This window comes from Chiloscyllium plagiosum, unplaced genomic scaffold (genome assembly GCF_037043375.1).
Source record: "Chiloscyllium plagiosum isolate Xiang-an unplaced genomic scaffold, Cpla_swu_hap1 HiC_scaffold_33, whole genome shotgun sequence".
NCBI lineage: Eukaryota > Metazoa > Chordata > Chondrichthyes > Orectolobiformes > Hemiscylliidae > Chiloscyllium > Chiloscyllium plagiosum.
In genome coordinates, this window is record NW_028270171.1 from 13,192,868 (window position 1) to 13,209,179 (window position 16,312).

General features: G+C 47.4%; 1 protein-coding gene across 5 annotated transcripts in view; it reads left to right on the forward strand.

Moving 5' to 3' along the window:
* Positions 1–16,312, forward strand: part of tmem150b (transmembrane protein 150B) — a 75,548-nt gene that overhangs the window by 49,168 nt on the left and 10,068 nt on the right. For all 5 annotated transcript variants that reach the window (XM_087978093.1, XM_087978096.1, XM_087978094.1 and 2 more), the window contains one exon: positions 1,993–2,067. In XM_087978093.1, coding sequence (XP_087834219.1) covers positions 2,003–2,067 — 65 coding nt within the window. In that variant the 5' untranslated portion in view covers positions 1,993–2,002. The remainder of the gene's footprint in view (positions 1–1,992; positions 2,068–16,312) is intronic.

The window sequence follows — 16,312 nt, forward strand, 5'->3', positions numbered from 1 at the left end:
AGAGAAGGAATTCCTCCTCATCCCAATCCTCAATTGCCTCTCTCTCATTCTCAGACTGTATCCTCATCTCTAGGTTTTCCAGCCGCGGGAAATGTCCACTGTACATCTTCCTTGTAAGAATTGTCTGATTCAAAGAGATTGCCTCTCATTCTTCAAAACTCGGGAGAATAAAAGCCCAGCCTCCTCAATCTCCCCTGATAAGACAATTCCGCCATTCCAGTGATCAGTTCTTATTTTTTATTCATTTTGTGGAATGTGGGTGTCACTGGTTGGGCCAGTATTTATTGCCGGTCGCTAGTTGCCCCTTGAGAAGGTGGTGTTGAGCTGCCTTCTTGAACTGCTGCAGTCCACCTGATGTGGGTTGACCCACAATGCCCTTAGGGAGGGAATTCCAGGATTTTGTCCCAGTGACTGAAGGAACAGTGATATATTTCCAAGTCAGGATGGTTAGTGACTTGAAGTGGACCTTGAAGATAGTGGTGTTCCCATGTATCTACTACCCTTGTCCTTCTAGATGGAAATGGTTGTGGGTTTGGAAGGTGCTGTCTGAGGACCTTTGTTGAATTTCAGTTGGATGAATCTTTGTAATCCTATCCAAAAGCTCGCTGGCGATTCAACACTGACTTTCTCAGTGAAGGTCTCACCCATTGGGAAGATTTCCCACAGATGACTGTTGTGTGGGGTCATTAGGACCCTGCAGCCGCCTCGCGATAACGTCACAGAACAGCGCATTGCTGAGTGTAAATACCACAGCCTGGAAAAACACCACCAGATTCCAACAGAGTCGAGAGTGTGGCGCTGGAAAAGCACAGCAGGTCAGGCAACATCCGAGGAGCAGGCGAATCGACATATCGGGCATAAGCCCTTCATCAGGAATGAGGCTTGTGGGCCAGGGCTGAGAGAGAAATGGGAGAGGGGGTAGCTGGGAAAGTGATAGGTGGATGAATGTGAGGCAGAAGGGGATAGGTTGGAGAGGGGACAATGGGAGGAGGAGTTGAAGTATTCAGCCACGGGGCGGTGGGGTTAGTGGGTGCAGGTGTCCCAGAGATGTTCTCTGAAATGATCCGCAAGAAGGTGTCCTGTCTCCCCGATGTAGAACACCACACTGGGTACAACGGATACAATAGATGACATTGGTAGAGGTGCAGGTGAATTTCTGACGGATGTGAAAGGATCTCTTGGGGCCTTGGACAGAGGCGAGGGGAGTGGCGTGGGTGCAGGTTTTGTAATTCTTGCCCACTCCATCAAACACATGCAGGCCTTGGCCTCCTCCACCGCCAAACCGTTACCACCTGACACCTGCAGGAGGAACGCATCATACTCTGCCTTGGGACCCTGCAACCACACGGGATAAATGTGGATTTCAACAGCTTCCTCATTTCCCCTCCCCCCACCCTATCCCAGTCCCAAGCCTCCAACTCGGCACCGCCCTCTGGACCCGTCCATCACTGCCCCCTCTGACCTATCACCTTCTCACTTACCTTCATCCACCTATCGCTTTCTCAGCTACCTCCCCCCAGCCCCACCCCCTCCCATTTCTCTCAGCCCTAACCCACAGGCCTCATTCCTGATGAAGGGCTTATGCCCGAAATGTCGATTCTCCCGCTCCTCGGATGCTGCCTGGCCGGCTGTGCTTTTCCAGCACCACACTCTCGACCAGATTCCAACAGCCAGTCTCAGGAACAGAGAGACGTGAACACACAAGGAAGATAGATGAGCCTTACCTAGTGTAACTATTAGATAAAAGCCTGGTATACCTACGATTACCATGTTGAGCTGTACTTGGTATTAATGTATCATAAATAGTGTTACTTTAAAGACTAAACCAAAGAACAGTTCTTGACTCTGCCTTCTCTTATGAACTGTCTGTAAAGAAACTGAAATACCTCGTGTGGCATCAAATTACACCATAAAAAGAACAATTGCTTGAGGAAGGGTCTGGAAGTGGGTGGGATTGTGTTTCTGAGTAACCACTAGTTCGATCTGTTCCAGGCTGTGAAGGATGTGGGGATGGGCCTTCCTCCCCATCGTGCTGGCAGTCAGTGCAGCTGGAGGCTGCTGGGCCGTGTAAGTACCCTTTGAGCACTCATGCACGTTGTGTTTATCTATGTTACCATGACACTCACTTCTCAACTCCGGGCAAAAGCAGCGATCAGAACACTAGGTTCCAGTGCACTGCTCTGTCCCCTTCTCATTCAGTCTCCTGCTGCAGGTAAAAACAACAACAGCAGGCTGCTGCATTGTTGTAACAGCCCAACCCAGGGCACCTCCCGTTCTACATCAACCTGCCATGCCCCCACTGGCCCACATCAAGAGTGCAAGCCTTACTGCATCCCCTGCATCTCAGAGCAGGTGATACATGTGCCTTAGCCAGTGACAAGGACAAATTATATTTGAAAGATCTTGCCCAATCCATGCCTCTTCCACAAAAGAGCAGAACCCTTCCCATCACCCTCCTTATTCTAACAACACCTTGCATTTGAATGGCACCTTTAATATTGAGAAACCAACCGTCTTTCCACTAACACACACACACACGTGCCACAGAAGCTGAGGCAGTGCAAGATGTTACAGGACGGGGTGGGGGGGAGTTGCTGTTAGCGATATGTAAAGTTCCTGTAGTTTTACTCTCTCATTACAGAGAGAGCGCCATAGAGTTGTACAGCACAGAAACAGGCCCTTCGGCCCAATCTGTCCATGCCGACCAGGTTTCCTAATTGGTCCCATTTGCCTGCGTTTGACCCATATCCCTCTTGACCTTTCCTATCCATGTACCTGTCCAAATGTCTTTTAAGTGTTGTAATGGTACCCATCTCCACCACTTCCTCTGGCAGCTCATTCCATACACGTACCACACTCTGTTTGAAAAAGTTACCCCTTAGGTCCCCTTTTAAATTTTTCTCCTTTCACCTTAAACCTATGCCCTTTGGATTTGGGCTCCCCTACTCAGAGGAAATGGTTTAATCTCAGAAGAGGGGAGAGATTGAGAAGGAAAAGTCCTTCATGGTAACCTCAGCTGGTGTGGGATTTGAACCCAAGCTCTTGGTATTACACTGCATTGCAACCCTGCCATCCGAGCTAACCAAACCCTTGGTTGTAATAAGCTCAGATAGATCTTTGTATTTGAAGCAGCCTCCTAAAGGAGGTTGGGGGAAAAGAAGCAGCAAGAACTCAGCAGGGAATTCCAGGGGAGCAGGCAGAGATGTGAAGGCATGGCTGGACTAGTCCCACACGCCTACATTTGGCCCATATCCCTCAAAACCTTTCCCATACAAGTACCTGCCCAAATGTCTTTGAAACGTTGTAACTGTACCAGCCTTCACCAATGGAGAAGAAGTGTAAAAAAAGCCAGGGCAGAGTAATAGAGTGTCTACTGAAGGACTGGGAATTACTAAGGCAGGCAGAGACGAGACCGTACAACAGCACTGTAATGAGGCACCAGCTGCGATCTCTGACTGAGCTTCCAGTCATAGTCAGAGAGATATACAGCACAGAAACAGACCCTTTGGTCCAACTCGTCCATGCTGACCTATCCTAAATTATATGGTCGAATTTGTCAGCAGTTAGCCCATATCCCTCTTAAACCTTTCCTATTCATATGCCCATCCAGATGTTTTAAATGTTGTAATTGTACCAACCTCCACCACTTCCATCTGTCCATAATATCCCCTTCTGTGGTTCAGTGTCAGATTTTATTGAATAGCCCACCTTTGATGTGCCTTTGGATGTTTCATTACACTATGAGTAATACTTACATAGAAATTGTTATTAAGGCAGTGAGATTTACTTTAGCCGGACAAGTCTATATTAAATGCTGGTGTGCAAGCAAACAAAATGGCAAACTGTACGGAAAAAGAAGGCTTGTATTTATCTAGCACCTTTCGTTACTAGCGGGTTTCTGAGACTGCTTTACAGACAGTGGAGTACTTTAACGGTGCTATCACTTGTTGTAACACAGCACAAACATTCACAAACAGCAGCCAGGCAGTCCGTGTTCATGATTGTGGGTTGGGGAGGAAATATTGGTCGGGACTTTGGGACTGGGGGAGAACTCCCTGCTATCCTTCAAAATCGTGTCGTGGAATCATTTACACCTAAGATGGTGCCCTGTGTGGCGACGTTACATGCTGTACTCCTGTACTTGGGTACACGTGACAATAAAATCGAAATCTAAACTCAAACAGGCAGGTGGAGCCTCAGTTTAATGTCGCATTCGAAACGGTGGCACCTCCGACACTGCAGCACTCTGTCAGAACTGCACTGGGCTCTGGCTTTGATTTGGGTGCTCTAAGACCTGAGGTGGGACATGAACCCAGTACTTTGTGAGGCAAGAATTCTACCAATGGCATAATATTACTTTAGAGTGAGGTTAGAGAATGAATGTTTAACTAAGTGAAAAAATAATTTTGGATGAAAAATTATTTTCTTAAAGGGCAGAACATGATTAGTGCAGTCTGCTAGTACAAGGAAGGCAAGGGTTCATCGGGTGGCTACTATAATGCAGTGCTTCACAAGTTTTTTTTTCCCCCTGAAATGACACCTTCCTCAACTGCAAAGATTTTTCGTGGAGTGCTGTGCAGTTCATATGGTGTGGGGAGCGGGTGGGGGTGTTGGCTACTGGGGAGGGCCATGTAGGCAGTAGCGAGGCCAGGGCTCACGGTGAGGGGAGGAGAGTGGATGTTATCAAAGGATTTCACCTTAAACTATTTTTAAAATCCTTCCTTTTCACTGACTCTTTTGGTCAAGCTTCTAAGATCAGTCAATTAGGCTGTGCCCATCATTCCAAACAAAACACAAGAATTTAAAGGGACCTTGCAGCTGTTAGCTCTCAGTCAGAGTTGGTTAGGAGCTCATCACCCCGAATCTCATAAACACAGAGGCTACAAGAGCAAGTCAGATGCTAGGAATCAGGCAGCAAGTAACTCACCTCCTGACTCCCTAAAAGCTGTCGGGAGAAAGTGAGGTCTGCAGATGCTGGAGATCAGAGCTGAAAATGTGTTGCTGGAAAAGCGCAGCAGGTCAGGCAGTATCCAGGGAACAGGAGAATCGACGTTTCAGGCATAAGCCCTTCTTCACATTTTCATCCCTAAAACCTGTCCACCATCTACAAGGCACAAGTCAGGAGGGTGATGGAATACTCCCCACTTGCCTGGATGGGTGCAGCTCCAACAACACTCAAGCAGCTTGACACCATCCAGGACAAAGCTGCCTGCTTGATTGGCACCACATCCACAAACATCCACTCCCTCCAAAACCGACGCTCAGTAGCAGCGGTGTGTACCATCTACAAGATGCACTGCAGAAATTCACCAAAGATCCTTAGACAGCACCTTCCAAATCTGCGACCACTTCCACCCATTTCGGCAAGGGCAGCAGATACATGGGAACACCACCACCTGCAAGTTCCCGTCCGAGCCACTCACCATCCTGACTTGGAAATATATTGCTGTTCTTTCACCGTCGCTGGGTGAAAATCCTGGAATTCCCTCCCTAAGGGCATTGTGGGTCAACCCACAGCAGGTGGACTGCAGCAGTTCAAGGAGGCAGCTCACCACCACCTTCTCAAGGGGCAACTAGGGACGGGCAATAAATGCTGGGCCCAGCCCGCAACACCCAGATCTCACAAGTGAATAAAAACTTTTTTTAAAATGTTGCAATATTCATTTTGGGAAGAGCAGCTGTGATGTAATGACTAATCTTGATAAGTTGTTATATAAATGTTGAAATTCATATTGCTCAATAAGGGATACCATATTTAGCTCATTTTGAATTGCTCACTTTAAATAAAATTAAGGCGTCAAAGTCCAGTTGAATACCAATCAGAATACCCTTTACTCTTTCATGGGATCTGAGAGTTGCTGACAAGGGTATCCCTAATTGCCCCTAAACTGAATGGCTTGCTAGGCTATTTCAGAGGGCACTTCAGCAGGCAGTTACAGACAAAAATGTCAGACGTCCGTGCCTGAAGTATATTATGGAACTAGATGGATTCTTAGAACAATCAACGATCACTTCACAGATTTATATTCCAGATTTATTGATTGAATTTAAATTCCACTAACTCTGATGGTTGGACTTTAAAAATTCACTTCTGAGGTCTGGGCATCGCTGGCTGGTCAGCATTTATTGCCCGTTCCTCGTTGTCTCTTGAGAAGGTGGTGGTGAGCTGCCATCTTGAATCGCTACTGTCCACATGCTGACCCACAATACCATGAGGGAGGGAATTCCAGGATTTTGACTCAGCAGCAGTGAAGGAACGGTGATATATTTCCAAGTCTGGATGGTGAGTGGCTTGGAGGGGAACTTGAAGATGATGGTGTTCCCATGTATCTGCTGCCCTTGTCCTTCTAGATGGAAGAGGTCATGGGTTTGGAAAATGGTGTCTGATGATCTTTGGCAAATTTCTGCAGTACATCTTGTAGTTAGTACATATCACTGCTACTGAGCATCAGTGGATCTGGTGCCAATCAAGCAGGCTACTTTGTCCTGGATGGTATCAAGCTTCTTGAGTGTTGTTGGAGCTGTATTAATCCAGGCCAGTGGTAAGTATTCCATTACACTCCCGATCTATGCCTTGTAGATGGTGGACAGGCTTTGGGGAGTCAGGAAGTGAGTTACTCACTGTAGTATTCCTAGCCTCTGACATTGATTTGAACCCATTAGAGAACTAACCTGTGCCTTTATGTTACTTGTAGATAAACAGGAAGCTGGAAGAGCACAGTAAGCTGGGCAGCATCAGGAGGTGGAGACCTCAACAATTCGGGTATAACCCTTCTCCACTTCCCGATGCTGCCTGGTTTGCTGTGTTCATCCAGCCTCCTGTTTGTCGAGATCGGACTGCAGCATCTGCAGTTTTTGGACTCCAACCTTTATATTACTCGGCCAGTGATATTACCCTCACCTTTCCTTGACCATGGTGGATTTTAAGCAACAATTGAAAATAGTTTCACAATCAGCGTTACTAAGACGAGTTTTATACATTTATAGATTTGTAATTGCTACCATTGGTTGCTACCATTGACGGCAATTGAACTTTAATCCCCACAATGGGACTCTGGTCTATTACTCCAGTGACAAAACTGCAACATCAGCATCTCCCTTCCTCCTGCTCATGATAGCGCTAAGCACATGCTGGGGACACAATGGCCTACTGGTGATATCGCTGGACTTGTCAATCCATAGACCCAGCTAATGATAACCATGAATCCATTAACAGTTGTTGGGAAAAAAAACCCACTAATGTTCTTTAGGGACGAAAATTGCCATCCTCACCTGGTCCGGCCTATATATGACTCCAGACTCTCAGCCAACATGGTTGACTCTTAAGTGCCCAGTGGGTAATAAATGCTGATCTAGTCAGTGATGCCCGCATTCTATGAATGAGTAAAAAAGACACCCCAAATGCTCGAAGTTGTCAGGCTAATATTGTGTGAAAAATGACGAAGATCCAATCAAGCATGAGGTTGTTACATAGCAACAGTTAAATTCATCATCACAACAGTCCAACACCAACTGGATTCAGTTAATATAACTGAGAATTAGATTCATTGTTAAAACGCCCCAGTAAATGTTGCAGAAGTTATTTTAATGCATAGAATCCCTACATTGTGGAAACAGACCCTTCCAGCCTAACAAGTCCACACTGACCCTCTGAACAATATCCCACCCAGATCCATTCCACTACCCTATTAGTCTATATTTCCCCTGACTGATGCACCCAACCTACACATCCCTGAACACTATGGGTAACTTAGCATGGCCGATTCACCTAATCTGCATATCTTTGGACTGTGGGAGGAAACCCACGCAGACGTGGGGAGAATGTGCAAACTCCACACAGACAGTTACCCAAGGCTGGAATCGAACCTGGGTCGATGGCGCTGTGAGGCAGCAGTGCTAACCACTGAGCCACCATGCCACACCATAATGTGAAGGAAAATTATCTGGTCACAAGAAATAGGAGCTGGCAAAGGCTTGTCAAGTTATTTTCCGCCATTTATTGAGATCATGGTTGAGCCAATTGTGGCCTCAATTGCGCTTTCCAGCTCGCTTGCCTCTCCCTCATAACCCTTGACTCAAAAACTGTCGAACTCAGCCTTGAATATACTCCATGACCCAACATCGAGCTCCAAGTGAAAGTTCTAAAAACTAATGACCTTCTGAGAGAAGTAATCCCTCTTTGTTATCTTATTATTTCCTCATGGGATGTAGGCATTGCTGGCTGGGCCAGCACTTATTGCCCATCCCTAATTGCTGATTGAGAAGGTGGTGGTGAGCTGCTGTGGTCGGTTTGGTGTAGGTATATCCATAGTGCTGTCAGAGAGGGAGTTCCAGGATTTTTGACCTAGGAATGGTAAAATATTTCAACGGGGAGAAAGTGAGGTCTGCAGATGCTGGAGATCAAAGTTGAAACTTTATTGCTGGAACAGCACAGCAGGTCAGGCAGCATCCAGGGAACAGGAGATTCGACGTTTCGGGCACAGGCCCTTCCTCAGGAATGAGCAGAGAGTGTTCAGCAGGAGGAGATAAAAGGTAGGGAGGAGGGACTTGGAGGAGGGGCGTTGGAAATGTGATAGGTGGAAAGAGGTCAAGGTGAGGGTGATAGGTCGGAGTAGGATGGAGGCGGAGAGGTCAAGAAGAAGACTGCAGGTCAGGAAGGCGGTGCCGGGCTGGAGGGATCCGGCTGAGACAAGGTGGGGGGAGGGGGGATGAAGAAACTGGTGAAGTCCAAGTTCATCCCCTGTGGTTGGAGGGTTCCCAGTCGGAAGATAAGACGCTCCTCCTCCGACCGTCGGGTTGTTGTGGTTTGGCGGTGGATGAGTCCAATGACCTGCATATCCTCGGTGGAGTGGGAGGGGGAGTTGAAATGCTGTGCTACAGGGTGGTTGGGTTGGTTCGTCCGGGTGGCCCAGAGGTGCTCTCTGAATCGCTCCGCAAGTAGGCGGCCTGTCTCCCCAATATAGAGGAGGCCACACTCTATATTGGAATTGGGGAGACAGGCCGCCTACTTGCGGAGCGATTCAGAGAGCACCTCTGGGCCACCCGGACGAACCAACCCAACCACCCTGTAGCACAGCATTTCAACTCCCCCTCCCACTCCACCGAGGATATGCAGGTCATTGGACTCATCCACCGCCAAACCACAACAACCCGACGGTCGGAGGAGGAGCGTCTTATCTTCCGACTGGGAACCCTCCAACCACAGGGGATGAACTTGGACTTCACCAGTTTCTTCATCCCCCCTCCCCCCACCTTGTCTCAGCCGGATCCCTCCAGCCCGGCACCGCCTTCCTGACCTGCAGTCTTCTTCTTGACCTCTCCGCCTCCATCCTACTCCGACCTATCACCCTCACCTTGACCTCTTTCCACCTATCACATTTCCAACGCCCCTCCTCCAAGTCCCTCCTCCCTACCTTTTATCTCCTCCTGCTGAACACTCTCTGCTCATTCCTGAGGAAGGGCCTGTGCCCGAAACGTCGAATCTCCTGTTCCCTGGATGCTGCCTGACCTGCTGTGCTGTTCCAGCAATAAAGTTTCAACTAAAATATTTCAACGCCAGGATAGTGAATGGTTTTTGGCCGGAGCCCTTCATCAGGAATTTTTGATCTGCCTGATGAAGGGTTCCGGCCTGAAACGTCGATTCTCCTGCTCCTCAGATGTTGCCTGACCTGCTGTGCTTTTCCAGCACCTCAACTCTGATCTCCAGCATCTGCAGTCCTCACTTTCTCCTGGTGAATGGTTTTATTTTATTCATTCATGGGATGAAAACGTCACTGGCTCAGCCAGAATTTACTCCCCATCCCTAATTACCTAGTGGGTGGTTAAGAGTCAACCACATTGCTGTGGGTCTGGAGTCACATGTATATCAGACCGGGTAAGGATGGCAGCTTTTTTCCCTGCAGGTTATTAGTGAACCAGGTGGGTTTTTCCAACAATCAACAATGAATTCCTGGTCATTGTTAAACCCTTAATTCCAGATTTTGTTTGATTGGAGCATGACCTGGGCCTCTGGATTAACAGTCTAGTGTTAAGGGTTATGAGGGAGAGGCAAGCGAGCTGGAAAGCGCAATTGGCCTTTGCTAGCTCCTATTTCTTGTGACCACGGTGGCACAGTGGTTAGCACTGCTGCCTCACAGCGCCAGAGACCCAGGTTCAATTCCCGACTCAGGCGACTGACTGTGTGGAGTTTGCACGTTCTCCCCGTGTCTGCGTGGGTTTCCTCTGGGTGCTCCGGTTTCCTCCCACAGTCCAAAGATGTGCAGGTCAGGTGAATTGGCCATGCTAAATTGCCCGTAGTGTTAGGTAAGGGGTAAATGTAGGGGTATGGGTGGGTTGTGCTTCGGCGGGGCGGTGTGGACTTGTTGGGCCGAAGGGCCTGTTTCCACACTGTAAGAAATCTAATCTAATCTGTTCAGCCATCACTTCCCCTGTTCTAATGGTTGGAGGGGAAATTGCATTTATCTCCATCTGCTGCGCCTGCCTGTCCAGGTGTACGGTGTTGCTAAAGGAGTCTTGGAGCACTGATGCAGTCATCTTGTAGATGGTACAGTGTCTCAGAGGTGGAGGAAGTGTTCAAATTGATGCATGTGCTGCCAATCAAGTGTCCTAAACAGGGCTGAGTTTCTTGAGCATTGTTGGAACTTGCAACCATCCAGCAAGTGGGGAGTATTCCATCACATTCATGACTTGTGCCTTGTTGATGTGGACATGTTTGGGGAATTAGGATGTGAGTAACTCTTATGGAAAGCAGCCCTTGACCTGCTCTTGTAACTACAGTACTTACATAGCTGGTTGAGTTGATTGTGAGACTTCATCATTTTAAACTTTAGTTCTAGATTCCCCTATGACAGAAAACATCCCCTCACATGTGTCGTCTCAAGCTCCCTCAGAATCTTATAGACCACCTTCCGTTCTTTGGAACTCCATTGAGTCTAAACCAAACCTGCTCAACTTTAAAGATACCTCTTTCATCTCAGGAATTATTATTGTGTATCTTCTCTGAATTGCTTTGAAAGCAAATAGATCCTCCCTTAGGGAAAGGGACCAAAATTGCACTAGGTTGATCACAGAATCCTTACAGTGTGATGGAGCAGGTCCTTTGGCCCATCAAGTCCACAGAATGCAGGTGAGTGGCGTTGGTGGGGGCAGAAGAGGTGGCAAACATGGCAGTGGGGGGGGGGGGGGGGGGGGCAGAAGTCACTGAGCGTGTGACATCAGTGATGATGTGAGGGGCGGAAGTGATGTCACGTGTGGTGCATGAGGAATTGTGAGGGGCGGAAGTGGCTGTGGAAGCGGCCACACGTGACATCACGTCAGCCCCTCACATCATCGCTGATGTCACGCGCTCAGTGACTTCCACCCCCCTCACTGCCATGTTTGCCACCACTTCCGCCCCCACCAACGCCACTCACCTGCATTCTGCTGACACGCCCCCATTCAACTCATCCCCCATCAAGTCTACACCGACCCTCCAAAGATCATCCCACCCCATTCCCAATATCCCTGCATTTCCCATGGCTAACCCACACATCCCTGGACACGGAGCAATTTAGCATGGCCAATCTACCTGACCTGCACATCTTTGAACAGTGGGAGGAAACCAGAGCAACCCCACACAGACACAAGGAGAACGTGCAAACTCCATACAGCCCAGTCACCCTCGGCTGGAATTGAACCCGTGTCCCTGGCGCTGTGAGGCAGCAGAGTTAACCACTGTGCCATTATCTCACTGATGACTTGTGGTGTTGTGGTAAAGCGTCCCTACTTTTATATTCTAATTCCTTTTGAATTAAAAGCGACATTGTATTTACCTTCCTAATTGCTTGATTTGCCTGCGTGCTAACCTTTTGTGCACCTTGTTCGGGGACTCCCAGATTCCTCGGCATTCTGCAGTATCTCTCCATTAAAAAGATATCATGCTTTTCTATTCTTCCTGCCAAAGCAGACAACTTTAGACTTTCCCATGGCGTATTCCACCTTCCAATGTTTTACCCACTCTCTGAACCTATCCATATCGCCATTAAAAACTCTTTGTCCTCCTTGCAACTTGCTTTGCTTCCCATCTTTGCATTGTGAGCAAACTTGGCTACAATGCAGTCAGTTGCTTCATCCAAGTCATCAATTATAAATATCCGAGGCCCCAGCACTGAACCCAGTGGAACTCCACTCATTACAATCTGCCAACCCAACTTAGTGAAGAACGTGTTTGGTGCACTTGCTTTATTTATCAGTGTATGGAGTACAGGGGTTGGGGGATCATGTTGTGGCTGTACAGGACATTGGTTAGGCCACTTTTGTATTCAGTTCTGGTTTCCCCCCTATAGAAGGATGTTGTTAAACTTGAAAGGGTCCAGAAAGGATTTACAAGAATATTGCTGAGGTTGAAGTGTTTGAACTACAGGATAATCTTGATATTTCCGAATATTGTTTTATTTGGATTTTATTTGAATAGTATTTTGTTTGGATAATTGAATGTTTGGATAATTGAATGTTTGGATAATTGAATGTTTGGATAATTGAATGTTCAGATAACACAATGTTCAGATAACACAGTTTACCCAAGCATTGGGACTTTGAGATCTTGTTCAGATAATCCGAAATTTGAATAATTGGTATTTGGGTAACCGAGGTTGCACTGTAGAGGGAGAGACTGAATAGGCTGGGGCTGTTTTCCCTGGAGTGTCAGAGGCTGTTGGGTGGACCTTCTAGTAGTTTATAAAATCATGAGGGGCATGGATAGGATGAACAGCCGACGTGTTTTTCCCCAGGGTAGGGAAGTCCAAAGCGAGAGGGCACAGCTTTAAGGTGAGAGAAGAAAGATTTATAAGAGACCTAAGGGGCAACGTTTTCACACAGAGGGTGGTGCGTGTATGGAATGAGCTGCCAGAGGAAGTGGTGGAGGCTGGTACAATTACAACATTTAAAAGACATCTGGATGGGTATATGAATAGGAAGGGTTTAGAGGGATATGGGCCGGGTGCTGGTAAATGGGACTAAATCAAAATGGGATATCTGGTTGGAGTGGAAGAGTTGGACTGAAGGGCCTGTTTTTGTGCTGGTGTGACTCTGTGACTCTATAAACTCTAGGATGCAGGCTGTCAGGACCAGTGGACTTGTCTTTATTCCCATTAGCTTTCCCAGTCCTTAATGTCCAGTGATTGTGAGATTGTTCCTTCTTTCTTTTGCCTCTTCCTTTTCTACTATTCTTAGGATCCTTTCTGTGTCTTGTCCTGTTAAGAATGATGCAACATAATTATGCACAGTCTTTCCCATTTCCTCATTTTCCATTATTAATGCCCTGGTCTCACCCTCTGAAGGACTACCACTCAGCAGCTCTTTATTAGAATTTGAATCCCTATAGTGTGGAAATAGGCCCTTCAGCCCAACAAGTCCACGCTGACCCTCCAAGGAGTATCCCACTCAAACCCATTCCTCTACATTTACCTCTGACTAACCTACACATCCCTGAACACTATGGGCAACTTAGCATGGCCAATTCACCCTAACTTGCATATCTTTGGACTGTGGGAGGAAACCAACACAGACACAGGGATAATATGCACACTCCACACAGACAGTCACCCAGGGCTGGAATCGAACCCAGGTCCCTGGTGCTGTGAGGCAGCAGTGCTAGCCATCGTGCCACCCTTAGCTTTGCTGCTTCCCCAGATGTCCATAACCTCCAGGTCTACCAATAACCTTTTCAGCATTGTCCATCTTTTCTTGCAATTTTATACCATCCTTAACTTCCTTTGTTAGCCACTGATGCTGCTTTCTTCTTGTACAGCCTCTGTCTCAACAGAATGTGTCTTTTGTAGGGAGTTATATTAACCCACAAGCAAGAGGAAGGTGCAGGCTATTTGGCCCCTCGGGCCTGCTACACTGTTTAGTAAGGTCGTGGCCGATCCAATCGTAACCTCAAATCCACTTTTCCGTCTACTCCAACAACCTTGCACCCTCTTGCTTACGCAGAGTACGTCAGCTGCTGCCTTAAACGCATTCAGAGAATCTGCCTTTTCAGGAAGAGAGTTACAAAGATTTGTGACCCTCTGAGAAGAAAAGTTTTACCTCATCTGTTTTGAAAGGGCGACCCCTTTGATTTTTACACCATAATGGCTTGTTCTATGGCAGCCCAGTGGCAGCCCACAATTTGATAAGTGGTGTTCAGATAAGATATGGGGTCAACCATTTTAATAATGGGCGGCACGGTGGCTCAGTGGTTAGCACTGCTGCCTCACAGTGGCAGGGACACGGGTTCAATTCCACCCTCGGGCAACTGCCTGCACGGAGTTTGCACATTCTCCCCGTATCTGCGTGGGTTTCCTCCCACAGTCCAAAGGTGTGCAGGTCAGGGTGGATTGGTCATTGCACTTGGTGTCCAGGGATGTGCAGGCTGGATGGGTTAGCCATGGGAAATGCAGGGTTATCGGGTAGCAGGGTTGGTGTGGGGTCTGGGTGGAATACTCTTTGGAGGGCTTGGTGTGGATTCGATGGGCTGAATGACCTGCTTCCACAGAGTAGGAATTCTAGATTCTCCCATAAGTAGAAACATCCTCTCCATGTCCTACCAGTCAAGATGCCTCATAGCTTATATGTTTCAATCAAGTCATCACTTCCAAAAGTCCAGCCTCTCCTACAGGACAACCCTCCCATTCCAGGATTCGTCTGGCAAACCTTCTCTGAATTGCCTTCAATTTATATACGTCCTCTAACAAAGAGACCCATACTCTGGATATCTTTCCAGCTGTTATCTCACCAATGCCCTGTATGACTGAATGAAAGATTCCCTCATAAGTTTGCCACTACTCCTCCACTGCTTTATCTTTCAACCTAACTATTCAGTCCACTTGTGCTGACTTTGTCTTCATAACTTTATAAAAGCCTTTATTTAACGTTAATTGTTTGCATAGCGTGGAAACTGGTCGAGGCAGACTTCACCGAAGCATTCAAAAGCGAGCTAGATTATTATTTTCTAATTCTCCCACAAGAGACAAGGCTCAGATGGGCGGCACGGTGGCTCAGTGGTTAGCACTGCTACCTCACAGCGCCAGGGACCAGGGTTCAATTCCACCCTCAGGCAACTGTCTGTGTGGAGTTTGCACATTCTCCCCGGGTCTGCGTGGGTTTCCTCCCACAGTCCAAAGGTGTGCAGGTTAACTGAATTGGCCATGCTAAATTGCCCATAGTGTTCGGTGTATTAGTCAGAGTGAAATGGGTCTGGGTGGGTTACTCTTTGGAGGGTCGGTGTGGACTGGTTGGGCCGAAGGGCCTGTTTCCACACTGTAGGGAATCAAATCTATTTTAAAAAGCAGGCTTACGGGGAGAAGACAGGAGATTGGTGTGAAAGGAATCACTCGTTTGGAGGGCCAGCACAGACAAACTGGCTGAATGGTCTCTTTCTGCACTAAGAATGTCTCCAGTCCCACATTCTCACTGTCAGATTGAATGTGAGATTGCATCTTGTTACAATGACTCCTATTGAGAGGGTCCTTCACTGTTTGAGGTCATTTATTAATCCTGTCTCATTACTGGGTCTAAAATAGCCAGTTCCCTGATTTGTTCCAGGACATATTGTTCTGGAACCAGGCAAGATTACGTCAGCTTCTTCATCTAGGAGCAGTTTAATGTTAATGTCACTACTTTACTTCCATGATGAAGATCTGATCATTGAACTCCTTAACAATTTTTCTCTCTGTGACTGCTGAGAATTCCTCTTCCGTTACTGTGTTTCTTATCCCACAGCAATCTGGCTACCTGTTTGATTACTCCTATCCTGTTTCTTCACAATCTTAAATCATTTCTGCTAAATTAGGTTTGTTCGATCTCTGTTCAACCCTTGTGTCTCAATTGCTAGAACTACTGCCTCTGAATCAGCAAATTGTCGTTTCAAGTACCTCTCAGATCAGAATCTGTGTCCACTGACAGCAATCTTTCTGACACTTCAAAAATGATGACACTCAAAAGGCACTTTATCGGTTTTGTTTTAAAGGCAGTGCTAGTTTGGTGACACAGAACTTTGGGAGTCCCTGGGGCTGTGAAAGGTATTACATAAGGAACTGATTAGATTAGATTACTTACAGCGTGGAAACAGGCCCTTCGGCCCAACAAGTCCACACCAACCCTCCGAAGAGCAACCCCACCCAGACCCATTCCCCTACATTTACCCCTTCATCTAACACTACGGGCAATTTAGCATGGCCAATTCACCTAACCCGCACATTTTTGGACTGTGGGAGGAAACCAGGGCACCCGAAGGAAACCCACGCAGACATGGGGAGAATGTGCAAACTCCACACAGACAGTCGCCTGAGAC